The sequence below is a fragment of the Lepidochelys kempii genome, chromosome 2, assembly GCF_965140265.1.
Source record: "Lepidochelys kempii isolate rLepKem1 chromosome 2, rLepKem1.hap2, whole genome shotgun sequence".
In the NCBI taxonomy this organism is placed as follows: domain Eukaryota; kingdom Metazoa; phylum Chordata; order Testudines; family Cheloniidae; genus Lepidochelys; species Lepidochelys kempii.
Window position 1 is genome coordinate 202,494,085 of NC_133257.1, and position 18,127 is coordinate 202,512,211.

General features: G+C 39.2%; 1 protein-coding gene across 2 annotated transcripts in view; it reads right to left on the reverse strand.

Moving 5' to 3' along the window:
• Positions 1-18,127, reverse strand: part of KCNH8 (potassium voltage-gated channel subfamily H member 8) — a 388,105-nt gene that overhangs the window by 22,212 nt on the left and 347,766 nt on the right. For both annotated transcript variants that reach the window (XM_073333523.1, XM_073333524.1), the window contains exons 12-13: positions 7,000-7,038; positions 4,804-5,162 (exon numbers count right to left, since the gene is read on the reverse strand). In XM_073333523.1, the coding sequence (XP_073189624.1) occupies positions 4,804-5,162; positions 7,000-7,038 (398 nt within the window). The remainder of the gene's footprint in view (positions 1-4,803; positions 5,163-6,999; positions 7,039-18,127) is intronic.

The window sequence follows — 18,127 nt, forward strand, 5'->3', positions numbered from 1 at the left end:
TGATCAGGCAGCAATTCCACTTGTGGTTCCTTAGATCTTCCCAACACATGGGCAAACATCTAATCAGAGTAACAAATACCATACCAAATTCAGGAAAACTTCCCCAAGCTCTTCAGCTGTTCAGTCCTCCTATGGGATTGTTCTTTCTTTTGAGTTTGCATACATACGGCTAAACACAGGGTTAAAATTGCTTCACTAAGCTAAGGTGAAACTCAAGCTGCTCTAAGAATCACAGTCAATGGAGCTCCTGAGATGCAAAATACTATTGAGAATAAGATCACTGTATCAGAACCTTATTTTGAATCGGATGGGTTTTTATTGTGGTATGCAAGCATAGCTCAAAGCTGTACTTATGTGTTCGTCAGACAGAGAGAAAGGGGAGAGTGCACATCATATCAAAAACCTTAAACCAATCAACCAAACCAACAAATAAAAGATTGATCTATGAAACAGACCTTTTCAACGTGGCCTCCAGACACTGTGTCTACAGAACCATCCATTTGTGTATACAGAAACACACGTTAACATATAAACGCTCACTTTGTAGAAAAGCATTTGAGACAAAAGGGCAGATTTTTCTTTCACTTGCACCAGTTTTGCACCATTTGAGTCCCATGAAGCTACTCCCCTGTTTCACTTCCGTATAAGTAATATCTGAATCAAGCCCATGAAGATGAAGAATGGAAAAATTAGACGCATAGTCAAACATATATTAATGGCCTATTTCTTATTTTGATGTATTCATGTTTTGTAATATGAATATAAGTCTTTATCCCATAATGTTTTAAAGCGAACCCAAGTGCTTGTAAAAGGTGCTCAGCTGACAACAGTGGACAATGAAATCCTCACTTTGTCCACACAACAGGCACAGCATGGGAACTGGTACAGTCTTCGCTAACATTGCCTCAACACTGACACAGAGGGGTGACTTCTAGAAGAGAAGTCAGTTTTATGCTCAGCCAGTTCTTGGCCTCTCTTCTTACACAGCTAATTGTGAGGTGGTTTTTGTGATAAGGGGACACCTGTACAACAGGAACTAAACTTTACATGAAATAAGGATGTACTTATTCTTCTCCTCAAATGCAAAAACCTCATGGCTGGGCAAATCTGGAAAACAGAGAACACAGTGGGATTGGTGGTGGGTTTGAGTTGAGAGATGTGCTTGCAGCAAAATATGTATTATAGTCTTGATCCTCCTAATTCACTGTGCACATGCAGAGTGTTACTGGACTCAGTGAGCGCAAGACTCTGTACTAGTGCATCTGTTGGCAGGATCAGGATTTCAATTGGAAGTGATTACACTTTACTGTATTAGGTGCATACAAAAAATTATCGTCACTAGAAAACTTGTGTAAGGGTGACAGAGAAGAAGATGGGACTCATGAAAAGATGACCTACTCAGGACTATGGTGTTTCCTGCAGCTGGAAATTCAGATGATTAATTTGTTTGGAAATTCAGTACAAAAGCCGAGTGATACGATTTGGTCTCACGCCTTCAAAGAATAAGATTTAACTCACATTAAATATCCACTTTGTAGAGGTTATTCATGGATTAAAACATTAATATCTTCATTGCATTTAAAACCCATATGGGAAATAAGCATGGTAAAAAAACTATTAGATATGCACTGAAAATTACAGCAGATCCATAGTTTAAACTAACAAGAGACCTTACTAATATATGGAGGGGTTGTAGTGTTACTTCAGGATTAAAGGTGAACTGAAAGGTAATGTCAAAAGTGAGGTATGTATAGACTTACATGTAGACATCAAGGGCCTGACTAACAGCCCATTAAGTCAGTGGAAAGACTCCCACTGACATTAACCGGCTTGGAATCAGGCCTTAATTGTTCCTTCTGATGAAGTTGTGGAAGGAATTTCCCCAGAGTACAACCAGAAATCCTTTACAACCATTGTCTCTTCTAGTATCGATGATATTGCAGACTTCTTGGGTCCTTTAGTGAACCCAGAAGGAGATTGATTTTCTTTTAAGGAAAATTAAGACTCCCAGAGTCTGGTAGTGTAATCAGTGCACCCATTTCTGTCTCATATAGGATTTTACCAATGTGCTTTTCCTATTAAGTGTAGAGGAGGATGAATGCCATTTTTATATGAATATACTGGCCATGCCAGCTGTGAGTATTGTAAATACTAGAATAGATATGGTCTTGGAAGCATTTCCTACAAACAAACAAACAAACAGTCTTGGTTGATAGTTGCTGTGATAGCAGCAAAGCAAAATATTTTCAGAAATAAGGTAAGGCTGTTCTGATGAAGGCTGAATGGATAGTGCTCCAAATGTAAGTGGCTTCCTATGAGTTGGACACCTATTTAATAGGTTGTAGGACCGAGGAGAGTTATTTGATTATTATTAATACATATTAACACTATTGCAGTAGTGCCCTTCGGTTCCAGTCTGGGTTGGGGCGCTAATTTTGCTAGGTGCTGTGCAAACACATAAGGAAACACAATTCACAGACTATGGGTAAAACTCTCATGTAGAGTAAATCTACCTAGCTCCATTGAAGTCAATAGAGCTACACCAGTTAACATTAGCTGAGGCTATTGCCCTATGTTCAAAAAATACTGATATTGATTTACAGGGGAAAAATATATAACACTACCTCAATTATCTATACAGTGGAGCCATCTGACAGGGAAGTGTTTATTCTCCACAAAATGATATGACTATGGCCCAAAGTCTGAAACATGTGCAGTGCCTAACTACTCAGGTGGCGTGCTTGATCATCTGTTTGAGGTAAAGGGGAATTGTACCCCTTTCCTCTAATCTGTAATGTGGCCACTACTGTAGTCTCAGGGCTGCAGAGGCCTGCACTGGAGATACAGCTGCAGTCCCCAGGTGGAATTCTGGTTGGTCCAGCCAGAATTTCCCCTAGGGATTCCTTGAGAATGTACACTGGAGCCACCCTGGCAGGTTGGGGTCATGGCCCTGCCCTCATTCTGCCTTTCTTCAGGTGGATAATATCAATGCAGAATGCTGGGAGAGAGGACGGCATACATTTCCTCAGCAACACTGTGGCTGCTCCTTCTAGAGGGATCACAAGTTGAGGTGGTTTCTTGCACATCTCCCCCTCATTCTTACACTCCTGCCCAAAAGTAGGCCAACATTTAGCCATTGGTTAGGGTCCTATTTGCATTTTAATACTAACTGGAAAAAACACTTGCTCCAGGTTTCTGACTTTCTTTTTTATTTTGTTCAACATGTTCTGATATTGCAAATGTAGTTGGGAAATTACAGAGAAAGGGATTTTGGCTGGCAGGATAAGAAGTCTCAAATCGTGTATGTTATGGGCTACATTTCCAGCCTAACTATAAACAGGACTCTAATTTTGCATATGCAAAAGTATGTATGGAAATAATAGTGTGTAACAATACACCTGCAGTTTGCTCCCACAAAATTGGAGGCCAGTGTCTAGCCATGTCTGATTGTAATGGACAATTTTTAATAGGCACCATGAACCAAGGATTTACTGAACTACTACTCATTTTCCACAGGCCATCAAATGGTAATGACTTTCAGTCATAACTTACTTGAACCAAATCAAATGTGTGACCTATCGTAGAGATGAAAGACTTTTTCTAACACTGAAGCTGACCTATCACATGCTTCCACAGATATACTAACACCACAAGGGGTTGGTTTGCTGCATGTAACTATGTGAATTTTGGCTATACTGAGTTTATTGCATGATTTCCTCAATAAATTTTGACCCAGCTAGACCTATTGTATATTTGTGATGCTGAGTCGGTGGTTTTCATGTTTACTTTACCACTACCATAACTCTGAGAGGAGAAAGAGATTTTTACATTAGCTTGTCTATCACTAGTGAACAGAGAAAACTTTTGAAAATATACAATACTTCAAAACTGTTGGAGGATGTGAATTAAAACGCCCAAACCAAGACATATGAAGGGCCAAATACTCAACTGGTACAGCTCCCTATGGTGACTTACATGAGCTGAGGATCTGTCCTCAAGGCTATAGTTTTTGCTAGTAAAAGCTTATGATTTCTGAATAACCTACATAAGCAGCGTTGCCATTAATGAGGTCATTCCACACTTGTACTAATCATACTTTTATACAACCACACACCATCATGTATTTTGTTTCGCCACACATTTTTAGAGAAAAGCTGATCTTAAAAACTTCATAGTTACTTCCCATCCAACATGTAAAGCCAGGTTGCCATTATACAATCTGTCAAATTTTTGAAAACTGTAAACTATAACCTACTCCAGTCACTTTGTGTATACGTGGCTATGCACTGACAGTGATCACTCTGGATATAGCCTTTCCTCTGAGGGACTCAAAATGGTTTACAAAATTAAGCCTCATAGTGCTCCTGCAAGGTATGTATTTTCATACTTGTTCTACAGAGGGTATATTGATGCATAGAGGGGTTAAGGCCAACATTTAAAATCTGGGTGCCTCAAGTTAGGCACTGAAATCAGTAGCTCCTCATCTAAATATTTCATCTCATTTTCATATATGCTGAGCACATGTAACTTCCACTGTTGTATCATCATCTTTATCTTGTAATACAGCCGTGAAGTCCTAAAATTTCCCCTGTCAGGGGCTAAATAACATTCTTGTTCTTGTTAATAAAGGATTCCCCCTGTTCATGCAGGATGGCTGGGATAGGAAGACTCCAGGAAGGTTAGATGCTAACATTAAAGAAAAACAAGAATTTTACAGCATTAAGAAAAAAATTCATGACCGGATACTTAAAAGCAGACTTATGTGATGGGGAATAAATAAAGATAAATGTTTAGAGCTATTACCTTGGGCTGAGGTCAGGGGGACCAATGGTGTTCAGTGTTGAAAGGTGCAGTTTTAGGTTTTTCTCTCTCTTTCTGGAGTAGTAGTGGAGTTCAGTTTCATGTCTCGTTCTTGCAGGGTTTGAACTGCAAACTCGGATAGGGGAGTGAAAGGGCACCGTTCCTGAGGCCAACTGTTTCAAGTTTATCCCTAGATAGCTTTTATTACTTCCAGCCTTCTTCTCTTGGGATGAGGTTGTGCTCCTAGTGTAAATTGGAGAAAGGATAGCATTCTCCTCTTCTTCTCCTTCATCCTCGTCTTCTTCGTCTTCCACAATTGATGGGAGTCTCTTGTTTATGCTGCCATTTCCCTTGGGCTCTGTCTAAAATAGTGGATAATTCATATTAATATAAACTTCAAAGCCCAGCACTGCAGGGACAGGTGATTTGCTCTGATGTTCATACTTGAATAAAACCAAATCCTTTAGAGCTTTTATTTTTCATTAGAACAAATGTTATTTTGGGACCCACCTGTTGTTTATCTCGCTCTCTCTCTCTTTAGACCCTCACGTAAATATAGAAAAGCCCTCTAGGAACATAGCCAGTGAACTCACTGCAAATATATTTTGTTACTGAAAAATGTTGCTTGACTTTAGTTCTTACAAGCCACCCAGAATACATATACTTTAATAGGTTTCTCTCTGTCTTTTGAGGAGTTAGTTCTTCTGAAGTTAATGCTGTCAGACTGTTGATGCGTTAAGGAATGAGTTTTAAGTAAGTGACATATATACCCACAGTCCAGTATATGGCCAGTACAGTCAGTTATAAGGAGTGATACAGTTCACTTAGGACCTCAATGCATCCTGGTTCCTCCTCTTAGTCACACTGAGTGGGACCTTACACTCTGATCTTACTACCTTATAGCCAGACCCCTGACCTCCCACAGAGCCCTATTAATGCAAAACAGTGTAACAGGATTACCTTCTGAAGAACTAACTCATCAAAATATAGAGATGAATTTATTAAAGAATACAGATTGTAGGATGGTCTGTAGGTGCTTATTTTAGGAGGCAGAGGGGCCTAATAGACTTTGAAGACCTGCCACTCTACTGCTGGGTGACCTTGGGGAAATCATGTCTCTGTGCCTCAGCTCCCCAATTGTAAAATAGGAATAATGGTATGCCTTTGTAAATCACTTTAATATCTGCTAATGAAAATGGCTATATAAGAGTTATGCATTATTAATTTATTATTATTATTATTATTTCTTGGAAACAAAATACCAGTGCAGTGAGTTGCAGAGGTCTGCCCACATGGAGCTTATTTCCGAGTCAGGGCCTTGCTTCACAAGTAGTCCCATGCTACAACTTGTGAGGCAAGATATTATCACTATGAGTAGCAGAATCAGGTCCTAAGTCATTCTTACAAACTCCACACATCTCAAATAAATGGGACAGCCAAATTCAACTGAGCCCAAAAGAAACCTTTTCTGGAGCATTTTCAGCGTGATTAAAAACGTGGGAGTCTGTTCTGAAGAGATTTCCTGTCCAATTGTCCACAATCATATCAGTTTGGATAGTTTGGGTAAAGATACAAATTTTGGGTGAACAATCTTTTGAGATTTGCCCATCACTCCTTGTCCTCATATTTTGAAGCAGGAGTTTAACTTTGCTATTCTACTTGTACTATCAGTTTACTGAGTAAACATTATACAATTATTATTGTTAATGCAGATACACTGAGCCAGATCTTTTCAATCTGATATGTCTAAAAAGTCAAGAATATAAAATGTAATAGCAAAGGCCTGTCTGTCAAGAAGATAATAATGGCCTCCCTGCTATATAGAAGTCTGATGAGCAAACTATACAGAACTCTGATATGAGAAAGAATTTTATGTAAATTGAACTTTCCATGTCTATCATTTGGGTTGAGTAAACATTCCAGGATCAGCTTTAAAATGAATATGCATTAATGGAACATCCAAATCCAGCATCTGGATGCTAAGATGCCTGAGCATTTAGGCATAGAAAATTGTCATTTATAAGGTACACCTAACAGCAGTTTTCAGCATTCAAATGCAGGATCCTATTTAAGGGCCTGATTCAAAACCCACCGACGTCAGTGGGAGCCTTTCCATTGACTTAAAAGGGCTTTGGATCAGGCCCTAGGCACTTACGTTTCAGAGTTAAGCTCATCATATTTAAAAGCAGACAATCATACCTGAGATGGCGTAGACTTGTTTGATAATCTTGATATTACCTGAGGAGGGAAAAAATGTAGTAGTAGCAGAAAATAAGTGAATCTGCACAGTTTTGGCTTCCAAGGGCAATTTTATATGATGGAACAGCAAGGAAATCTCATAATAAAACAAATGTATATTCCACAAATTAAATTCAAAAGGCCACTGATAGTGAAACATCTTTGAAATAGACTCTGTCAGGACCAAGTTGTTGACCAGAAAACGTACCTTCCATTTTAAAGAAATAGGGAGTTCCTGTAAAATTAACATTTTACTCCAAAGTAAAACAAGACTAGGGACATGAACCTGCACTGGACATACATGGATGGATCTCTGTACAGGGAGCTCCAATGACTTTGATAGGTCTCCACGTAGGCACAGAGTTCGTTGTATGATCGGTCCTTAAATAATGTAGGAATCTAGAACAGTGACAGGTAGGCCAACAATTTTCAAAAATGGATCCCTAAAGTTAGGCTCCTAACTCCCACAGAAAGTCAAACTACCATCTGTGCCTTTGAAAATCTCCCCTTAGGCTCCAAAATAAGTGTCCTGATTTTCAAAAGTGCTGACTACCCAGCATCTCCCTTCGAAATCAGAGGGATCTGAGAGATGCTCAGCACTTCTGAAAAATTATACTATTTACGTAGATGTCTACATACAAACTCTAGGTAACATTTTCAAAGCTTAAGGGCCAGATTTACAAAGATATTTACTGTGTCTAAAAATGCAGATAGGAGGCTAGTAGGATTAACAGAAGCGCCTACGTGAGGTAGGCACCTAAGGCCCATTTACTTTTAATCTTTGTAAATCTAGCCCTCAAGCCCAGATCCTCAAAATTATTTGACTTCAATGGGATTTAAGCACCTAAATAGAGGATTTGGGCCTAAGTCACCAATTCAAAAGTAACTTAGGAGCCTAAGTCACATTGAAAGTCAAGGGATCTTCAGAGCATAAATAACTTAAGTGCTTTTGAATATTTTACTTCAGCAGATTAATTTTGGTAACCCATTTCTTAAAATCTTGGTTGTTTTGTCATCAGATCAGAGCTCTTGCAGTTTATAAGGCTATTAGGTGAATAGTTTTGTAATTACTCATAAAAATGAAGTCATATTATTGCCACACAAATGTATGCTTCCCCAATGTTTAATTTTGTCTAAGCAGTAAAAGCTCTGATATGGTCAGATGTCAAGCCCTTTCAGCTCTGATTGTAATCAATGTCAGCGGAAGGAACTCGGCACCTGGGCCCTAGATAGTTTGGAGCAATAGAAACATTCAGTGTGCTAAATACTACAGTTTATAAAAGATCAGTTTAATGTGATACTAAAGGCCTGACTTGCATGCACACCTGCACCCAGACACACCTGGTATTAATTAGATTCATTTAATATAGGTGTGTATAGTGCCTAGCACTTTGGGGCCTCTAGACACCACTGCAGTATAAGGGTTAAATATATATTGATATAATATTAATTAAGATCTACAAAACCAGCCACATGAATTAGCAGTTTAACAAACAGAAATATGAAAATATTAATTTGCCTGCCAGAATCTTGTTTGGGTTTTACCAAGAAAGGACTTGTGTGTGGGCGCGCATTGTTAAATGTGAGCAAAAATCTTCTCTTTTGAACTTTCTTCCTGGAGTATAAAGGAGAGTTATATGTGCAGCCTTGAAAATAAGGAAATCCAAAAATTTCTGCATGGAATGGCTTTAGATTTTATTTCAGAGTAGCAGCCGTGTTAGTCTGTATCTACAAAAAGAACAGGAGTACTTATGGCACCTTAGAGACTAACACATTTATTAGAGATTTTATGCATGCATTCAGCTGGGCTATAGGGGCTGAACAGCATTTCCCCTGCAGGGACTCTACCTGACTGCCAGGGATTAATGCTGTGCCAGCAATGAGTGCACTGAACCTTTCCTCACCATTCTCACTGTATGCTGCTGGTAACCCAGCTACTGTAGATTTGCCTGAGGGAGGAGGAGGAGGAGAGAGCAACCAGCTGCCTCAGAGCATTGCTAATCGGGAAAGGAAAATAATGGGGGATCAGAAGATTTATGGAGGTACAGGCTGGTGAAAGGTAGCTAAAGGGAGGGACAGCGGTTCAAGAGGGAGCAGATCGGTGGTGACAGGTTCCCTGTTGAGAGCCTGTCCCCCATCCTCTCCTCCCATTGGTTCCCCTTATTCTGTCCATACAGCCTGTTCTCTCTTTTGTCCCTGGCCCCATAGGTGGGCAGTTTCAGTCCGAATCAACACATTTGGATAAGCTATGTGCCCAGGAACAAGCTTATCCATTTCACTGAAGCATGCCAAAGTAAAGAACATTATAATTGCATATCTCTAGTATTCTAATACTTCATTAATAGTGGACAAAGATAAATATTGTATCCATTTCACATACAGGTGGTGCCTGAGCTCATTTGCTTTGACAGAAATAATGCTCGATGGTAAACGTTTTTGAAACCCACACACATAATAGACAGGTTTCAGAGTAGCAGCCATGTTAATCTGTATTCGCAAAAAGAAAAGGAGTACTTGTGGCACCTTAGAAACTAACAAATTTATTTGAGCATAAGCTTTCGTGAGCTAAAGCTTATGCTCAAATAAATTGGTTAGTCTCTAAGGTGCCACAAGTACTCCTTTTCTTTTTACACATAATAGATCAACCTTAAAGTGGGCAGAGTTCTCTGAAAAAGAGGCATTCTAAGTCTCTTCTGACTCTCTCTCCTCTCCAAAACTATAATTCTCAAAGAGAAAAAGAATAAAAATGTACAAGGGCATGAACTAAGAGCAGGAAATTTAAAAACTGCAGTATCCACATACCCAGGGTTTCACTTTCTGTCTCTGACTGCATAAACTTTAGTATCAGAGGAATTATCACAGGAACCAAGGAACTGTCCCAATTTCCAATCTACTAAAACATTTTTTTGCTTTAGGACAATACACAGATTTCTTTAAAGTGTTGTGTGGCTTCCATGAAAAGAAAGAGGACACAATTGTACAAACTGTATACTGGATTTAAAAGAGAAATAAGGTTAAGGTTATAAACACATTTTGAAAACAAAGTTGAAGAGGTATTTCCCAAATAGACACATTAGGAAAATGTCACTAATGTTAATGTGAGTCATGCTGAAGATACTCAGATGATCTGATTCAGATTTCAAATACAGTACATGTATCCTTTTGTATCTTGTAAAACCTTGTACACAACGCAGTAACTGATTTCACAAGATACTGTGGTAATAGACTAAGTACCAAGATCAGAATCAAGCTCAAAGTCTCAGTATGATGTTTCCCTAGGATTGTATAGTATCTTAACATATACATTTTGGAATTTGGTACAGACGGTGCAACAGTTGTATTCTCTTCTATCGATGTTCATTGTAATTAAGGTTAAGATTTTGTCACGGTTATTTTTAATAAAAGTCACGGACTGGTCACAGTCAATAAGCAATAATTCACAGAAGCCCAAGTCCTGCTGCCCAGGAGCTGGGGTGGGGGGAAGGCTGACAGCCCGAGTCCCCTACCCAGGGGGGCGGGGTGACTGACTCGCTGTCCAGGGTTGAGAGCCCAAGCCTCACAACCCAGGGCTTACCCTGCCACCCAGGGCTGACAGCCCAAGCCCCCCCGCCCGGGGCTGAAGTCACCAAAAATCACAGAATCTGTGACCTCCATGACGAACTCCTATCCTTAATTATAAGGCTAAGAATGGTACTTCCACATCAGAAAAAGCTGATTATTCAATGCAGGAAGTCAATCCACATATTTTAATCATCTGGAGATGATTTTTTTCTGGACTGAGGTTATAAAATGGTAACCCCCCAGTGGTATAGATATCTGTTAGATCATCTATGGGGATTTTCAGGGGTAAGCCAGTGAAAATGTAAATAATATATATACACAATCTGTTCAAGAGAGATTTTAAGTCATATTTTGGAAAAAGAATGAATGTAGAGGTACAGCCACTATTCAAATTTTAGGGATAATGAGCTAAACAGTAGAGTATGTAGATTTGCATTGCTAATAATTGCTGGGCTTGAAAGGATAGGGTTTGATGGATCATGTTGTCTTGTTCTGGCTTTGAAGGTTCAATATTCTTCATAGCAGGGCTTGAGTCTGAGCTTTAGGAACAAAGCATGCATATAGATTACTGAGTTCTTTGTAAGTTTGGGTTCCTAGAATATGTTAATAACGTTTTGTATTTTAGGGAACAAAAGGCTAAAACACTGTCAGAAAAAGATTTGGGAGCACAAACTGGAATATTGAAATGCTTAGTTAGTATTAAGAAGTACACAAAACTGTTTAAGGATGTTGGCAATATGTAAAAATATAGATCAAATGCCATATGCTCAATTCGTATGGATTTTACTGACTGTTAATGGAAAATATAGGAGCACATAACAAGGGATTACCATATCACTGAAAAGCTCAGTTTCATCCCCTCAGTTTTCCTTAATCAGGAAGTTCCTCAATGAAATATAATAAATCCCTTAAATCACAGCCGATTGACAGAAATACATTCTACAGGAGGTCTTAGGTTAGCTATAATTGTTACTGTAACTACACTCCATAATTTAAAAGCCTATTTTCATGGGCATTTGGAAATGTCTCCTGTCCCAATATCTTCTGCATTTTAACTTTTTGGTTTATCCGCTCTCTTTCTCTCACACACACACACCTTTCACACTGCCTCTGGCTGAATGGAGAATAAATAAATTCCCTAGAAACTGATGTCTTCAGCACTCTGGGTTTGTACAGTATGCTGTGTAAGCAGCAAGAGCTGAGTGAATAATCTGTATTGAGTACCTTATTCTGGAGTTTAGCTTCTGATTGTGAATTGTCCACAAGCAACATATAACTTTCTCCCATTAATTCATTTCATAATAATTGTAATTCTATTGATTTTGTGTGAGTATTTAAAATGTGAGTTGTGTTGGTTAGTTTTTATTGGACATGTAGGTCACAGAGTTTCTTTTCTCTGATTGGATGCATATAATGTTTAGATTTAGATTTCTGGTGCCAACACTCACGTTTACAAGTTTGAAATTCACTTTCCATAAATATTCTATAAAGTGAACACGCAGAAAAGAGACGCTAAGTTCAATGAATAAATTATTAGTAGTGAAGTATTCACTCACCTTCCATCTAGACTGTGATGGTTGTACACCTTAACACAGAACTTATAGTACTTCTGCTTAAAAGGTAGAAATACAGGAACCATAATAATGGCAACAATAACAACAAAAAAAGGGCTAGTTTCATTTTTTAATTCTGTTTCTGTGTGCACTCTTCTCTTTCATTAAAACAAACAAAACACTATTCCTGAGGATTTTGTGCAACTTCGAAATCATGAATTAAGAAAGACACCTTTTATTTATGTAGTAAATCCTACACCAGTGAAAAGAACACCATCACAAGAAAAGAGGCAGTCAATTAGGTCAAAATGAGACAGAAGAAGCAATTGTTAAAAGAGATGGCAATAGACCTTTGCACCTACAGCATGCTGCTCTAGCGGATAATACTTTTGAGGTGGCTTCCAGGTTATTACAAACAAAAAGATATAATGGAAAGAACACTTTAGATATCTTTCCTACTTAGTTACAGTAATTGTAGAGGGGACATTTTGATGCAGATTTACGGTATGTTTGTAAACATTACAGCTAACACTGAAAGCCTTAAGAACAGTAACACTCCAAAGCCCTGGTCCTGCAAACACTTATGAACACCCTTAATTTTCCTGAGGTGAGTACAGTGAAGTATATGCATAAGTATTTGCCAGACTGGGGCCCTGAACAGGAGGAAATCTGATTAGAAATGTTCAGTGCCTATATGAGCAATCTTGGGTAAGAGAGGAATTTAAGGATGAGATCACCAGCCCTGCTCCAGCTTCTTTATGCCATGGGAAAAGGGCCCTAAAAGCCTCATGTCTACCTGGGGCAGGATTCCCCTGGAACTATGGAAGTCAGCTGCAATATGGTTGTTCGAGAACTCTGTCATAAGCCCTGCTGCAGGGGGCAGGTAAAGGATAGGTCTGTATGTATGTGTGTCAGGGGCAGGGCTGCTATACACAGGGCTGCAGTGACTCCAGGAAGTGGTGCAGCCCATAGAGCAGCCCAGTGAGCCTGCCGTAGTTCAGACAGACTCTCAGGGCTGTCTAGTTAAGCTGGAGCTGTCTCCAGCCCCCAAAGCAGCCTAGGATCAGGAGGGTGCAGAGATGATTTAAAGCTGCTGTGGTGGATGTGGAGTTTCTATGTAATAATCTAGGAATGCTGCAATGTAATTTATGAATACTGCAGGCAACTTAGTCAGTGAGGCAAAGTTACTGTCTAACTACATGGGTTTATTAGACTTTCCTATACGAATGTATGATCTAGCTTAATAAGGAGTTTTTGCAGGAAAGCATCACAATAGATCTTGATAAATAATGCCCCAACAAACATTTGGGGGGCAATTATAGGACAGTGCCTATTTCTAAGCTCCAGCCTGAAGTTACACAGCTGTTTTGCCATTTCTGGGAACCTAGGGATCAAAGGGACACAAAACAGATAAAAGGGCTCTCTGGAGAGATAGGTGTGGGGAGAGTTGTCAGTGAGCTCTGACAGGGACAGGTCCTGCAGAAATGTCTGAGGAAGTTGGGCCATCCCTGACTTCCAGAGACTGTGTAGCCTTAGAAAGAGGCAGTATGTATATAATCCATTTTCTTGTTTGAAGATATTTGTTCTGAAATGCTTTTGTTCTAAATAAATAATACTTTTCTTTCAAAGGCTATTTGGTCACTGCTCTAGAGGGCACAGAACTGCAGGTACTGGACACATGTCAGGCCTGCTGCGGGAATCATGGTTATCAACTAGGGAAGGCACTCAAAGTCTGGTCTGAGAGTGGGAGAATCATGTGATTCCACACGAGAATGGTGACTGCCTAAGACCTGAGAGGGAAATACACTTGATAAGACTGTAGCACTGGCCTAGCCTGACATGAGTAATTATCACATGGAGGGAGGCCTCATTTTCTGGAAGATAGAATTAGGGACATAAACGAATCATCAGGTTGAAAACAGAATGTTTGTGCTAAATAAGATAAGTAAATAGGTGAGTAGGCTAAGAAAAGGGAATGTTTGAGCCAACTAAGATAAGAGGGAGAATACACAGGGAACTATTTGCTATGAACTAGATAACGAGGGACAAAATAAGTTAGGAATGTAGAGATGAGGTAAAGAGGAAATCAAACCATGGACAGTGCTTGGACGGCATATTTTGCACAGGGATTGGTTCCTGCAAAGTAACCAAGCCAATCCAAAAATGTGTGATGCAATGTACACATCTCATTGCATTTACTATCATGTATATAAAGGGAGAAGGTTTCTGTGTAACTTTGAAGTTGTGATGTATCCTGCATCCATCCCCGCTGCCTTTGAGTCTGATCAACTCAGCGTAGCACTGCCGTATGCCAAAGAAAGATACCTGAGTGACGAAGGCTGGAGTCGAACTGAGTTCTTGGGAAGCCAAGTGGAAAAAGATCTTGGAGGGAATCCCAACAAAGACCAGAAGGGGTCATAAATACCATTAGCTTGGGACAGCCACCATAGCCCCTTTTCTCTGGGAGTATAAGTTCTGTGTTATGCCTCTTAGAGGTACAGTACATAATTTCACTCTAAGTGGGTCAAATACAAGCTAACTGAGTGAAATTTAATGGCCTGGGATATACAGAAGCTCAGACTAGATGATCTAATGCTCCATTCTGACTTTAAACTCTATGAATCTACCTATACCATTTTTTAATTCTTAAGCGCTTGGTTATTTCATGATCTCCTGTGTAGCTTGGAATCTGAATCAGTAAAGTATTCTCAAAGTAATACAAAAATGAAAACCAACTCAATATTTACATAATCAACTGCACTAAGACAACCATGATGTGAACCAGTATGCATACAGGGCTAAATTTTATACTGAACTCTAAAGATAACCACATGAAGAAAGTAGGAGCAGGACCAGCAAAAGAATGTTGAGTCCTGCAGCTGCACATCATTGAAGAGGATTTGCAACAGGTTAGTGAAAGTTGGAGAAATATTTGAGACAAGAATGGGTGCTATGATTTGTATTAATAGAAGCTTTGCACACTGGCAGAGTACAGCCCTTAGCCTTAAAAGGGCCATGTGTTTGCACCTTTGCAAAAAAACCCAACCATCCAACCAAACAAAAACAAAACAAAACAAAAACCCACTATCAAATTTACAAATACTAGAAAATACTAAATTTTCCAGAAACTTTTTAGTCCTTTTGATGAGACACAAAAATGTCTGTGGTCCAAAATTATTTAGGCTTTAGAAACCCCTCACTCCTTTTTAAAATCTACATGGCACTTCTCCCAGCCCTGAATTCTGTTATCCTCTGGGTCCCACGCCATTAACTGTTTGATCCCTGTAGGCTTGTATGATTCCATTGCCCCCAGATTATGTCTTATCCTACATACACCTCAATTCATATCTGCCTTGGGACTTCTGCCGACTCAACAGAATGCCACTCTTTACTTTCAACTGGCTGGGGTGCCTGTTAATTTTGTCTGAAACAAATGGGAAGCAGGGGAAAGAGTTCGGGAACAGATGCTAAGCTTATCTTGCCTATCACTGTATGTGATCATAATAAAGACACGGATGTGAACAGCTTAGAAAAGACTGAAAGAAAAGGCAAGAGAAATGTGATCCAAACAGGAGTCATTACAATACTATTAGTGCTGGCACTGCCCCAGATTAGTTATTTCATGACAAAGCTTCTTCAGAAGGTTTCCAAAGCCAAAAAAATCAGGGAATGATCCAGCAATAGGTCTTGAGTATGTTTAATGGATTGTACTGTCTGTGCAAGGAGCAGTTTGGTTAATAACCAAAAACACCATGTGGCCCTGGACCAGCAAACATGAATGCCAAAGCAAACATAACAAAAACAATAAATTCAGAAAGGGAAAGCAGAACAGAAAATGATTAGTTGAAAATAATAATCCCTAATTCATAGCAAGTGTCTCACAGTGCCTTTCAGACTATACATACTATACAGAGCTTACATGACTCAGAAATGATAAATTGCAGCCATTCTATGCCAGCATCCTATAGCTATTCTATAAGTGATAGCTTTCAGGAGGGATATTATATTAACCAAATTTCACCCTGAGTGATTAGTGTTTGCATATCTAAATTCATTCTGATGTTTAAATTGGCAAAGTTCACTCCCTCTTCTCCCCTCCCCAGCACTCAATTTGGAATTTGGTTAAAAAAAAAAAAACACCCCTCAGGTTAGCACCCCTGTATTTTGCAATGACCATCATTGGAGGTTTTTAAGTACAGCTTAGACAAACACCTCTCAGGGACAGTCCAAGTATATTTAATCTTTCCTCAACATCAGGGACATGGACTAGATGACCATTCTTCAGGACCTTCCAGCCCTGCATTTCTATGATGCTATAAGCAGAGATTATCGCTGTTTCATATCACAGCCTACCTGCAGCAGCACAGTTCCACCTGATATCATGTGGGATATTAGTTCAGTACTTACTTGGAAGGAAGAATGCCACAAACTGAGCATCCAATCCATTTCTTACATCTGGCTTTGCTTGGAGGGCTCCCATCACAGTCTTGGCCAGCCCTACTTATCTGATGAGACCACAGTACAATCATCCATTAAAATATCAGTGTAACTATTTTTAAAACACAGGCTTGCTACCATTATTAAATTAACTAACCTGTGGCTATATATTTCACTGCTCCAGACAACAGTTTAGCTGAAAGCTTGTCCCTCCCTAAAATATCAACTTATGCACTGTATGAGCTAGAGATGGGATTCTGATCACGCCAGCAACAGGGTTTGCCACCTGTTCCTCACATAAGGTTCAAGGTCCTTCACACCAAATATTGTGCTTGTCCAGGATGGGTCTGGTAGTCTTGATCCCTCTTCTAAACTGACCCTGGAACAATTTAACATACAAGAAAAGTATTCCCTTTCCAGAGAAAGCTCTCTCTCATTTAAGACCTCTCTGACTCCCAAACACTAGTCACAGACATCTAAGTTTGATTTTGAGCAATGAGCTAGCAGTAGAGCTAGCTACTGCATATGCCCTGCCCCATCAGTGTGCTACAATCCTATGCAAGGTGGCATTTTAGTCTCTTTTTTTAGGCAGGAAATGTTCGAACCATCAGCTAAAAAGTAAATAAATAAACTAGAAAACGCCTTACATCATACTACAAAGTTGCTTCTTTAATACATGCTTCACAGGTTGCAGGTGACCAGAGACACAGTAAGAAAGCCTATTTCTACATAGCTGGTGTCTTGCCTCTCTCTTTTCCTCACTCCCACCAAAAAAATCTGACAGACATGTTGATTAGCCAGCTCACAATTTTCCACTGAAAAACACATCCATGCAGGTGATGTTTTTGCTCTATTTATAGGGCATGCTGCATGCCAGTTGTTTAACATATGGATTTTTGGGAGGGTATGCAGTAAAGAAAGAGGGAGGGAGAGTCCAAAGCATAGTTTTAAAAAATTAAACTTATTTTCCTTTCCACTAGTCTTTTTTTTTTCTCTTTTCTCCCCACTCTGATCTCCACTTCATCCTATGTCTGCGCCATTAGTCGGTGCAGTCTTTTTTGTAATTTCTTGTGGTACCCAGTACATAACCCACACATATCAGGTAACAACTAATAATTCATAAAGATTCTCGTGGCACTCGTGTGGGTTGGTTGCTGAGTCTATTCTCCCCAAAATGGAGATCTAGATGTACACTAAGGGAACTGTTCTAACGGATTAATGTAGAAATCTACTTACAGAAATTTTAAATCTAGAAAATAATCCATGTGTTTTCTTTGTTGAACACATTACATTTTATTTATTTCTCTTTCTCTAGGGGTTCCACAGAGCATTTTTTGTTTGCTCATGGAATACCTCTTTAGTTTCTTTATATGCTTAACAAAAATGTTATGTTATCTACTCAATACCTAATGAAACTGAAAGCTGAAATATAGAAATAATGCCTATCTATTGAGTGCATGAATTATTGATTATATGCAGTTTATACAAATATTCTTACATATTACTGCATTCCTGTGTTTCAATATACATCTTGATAT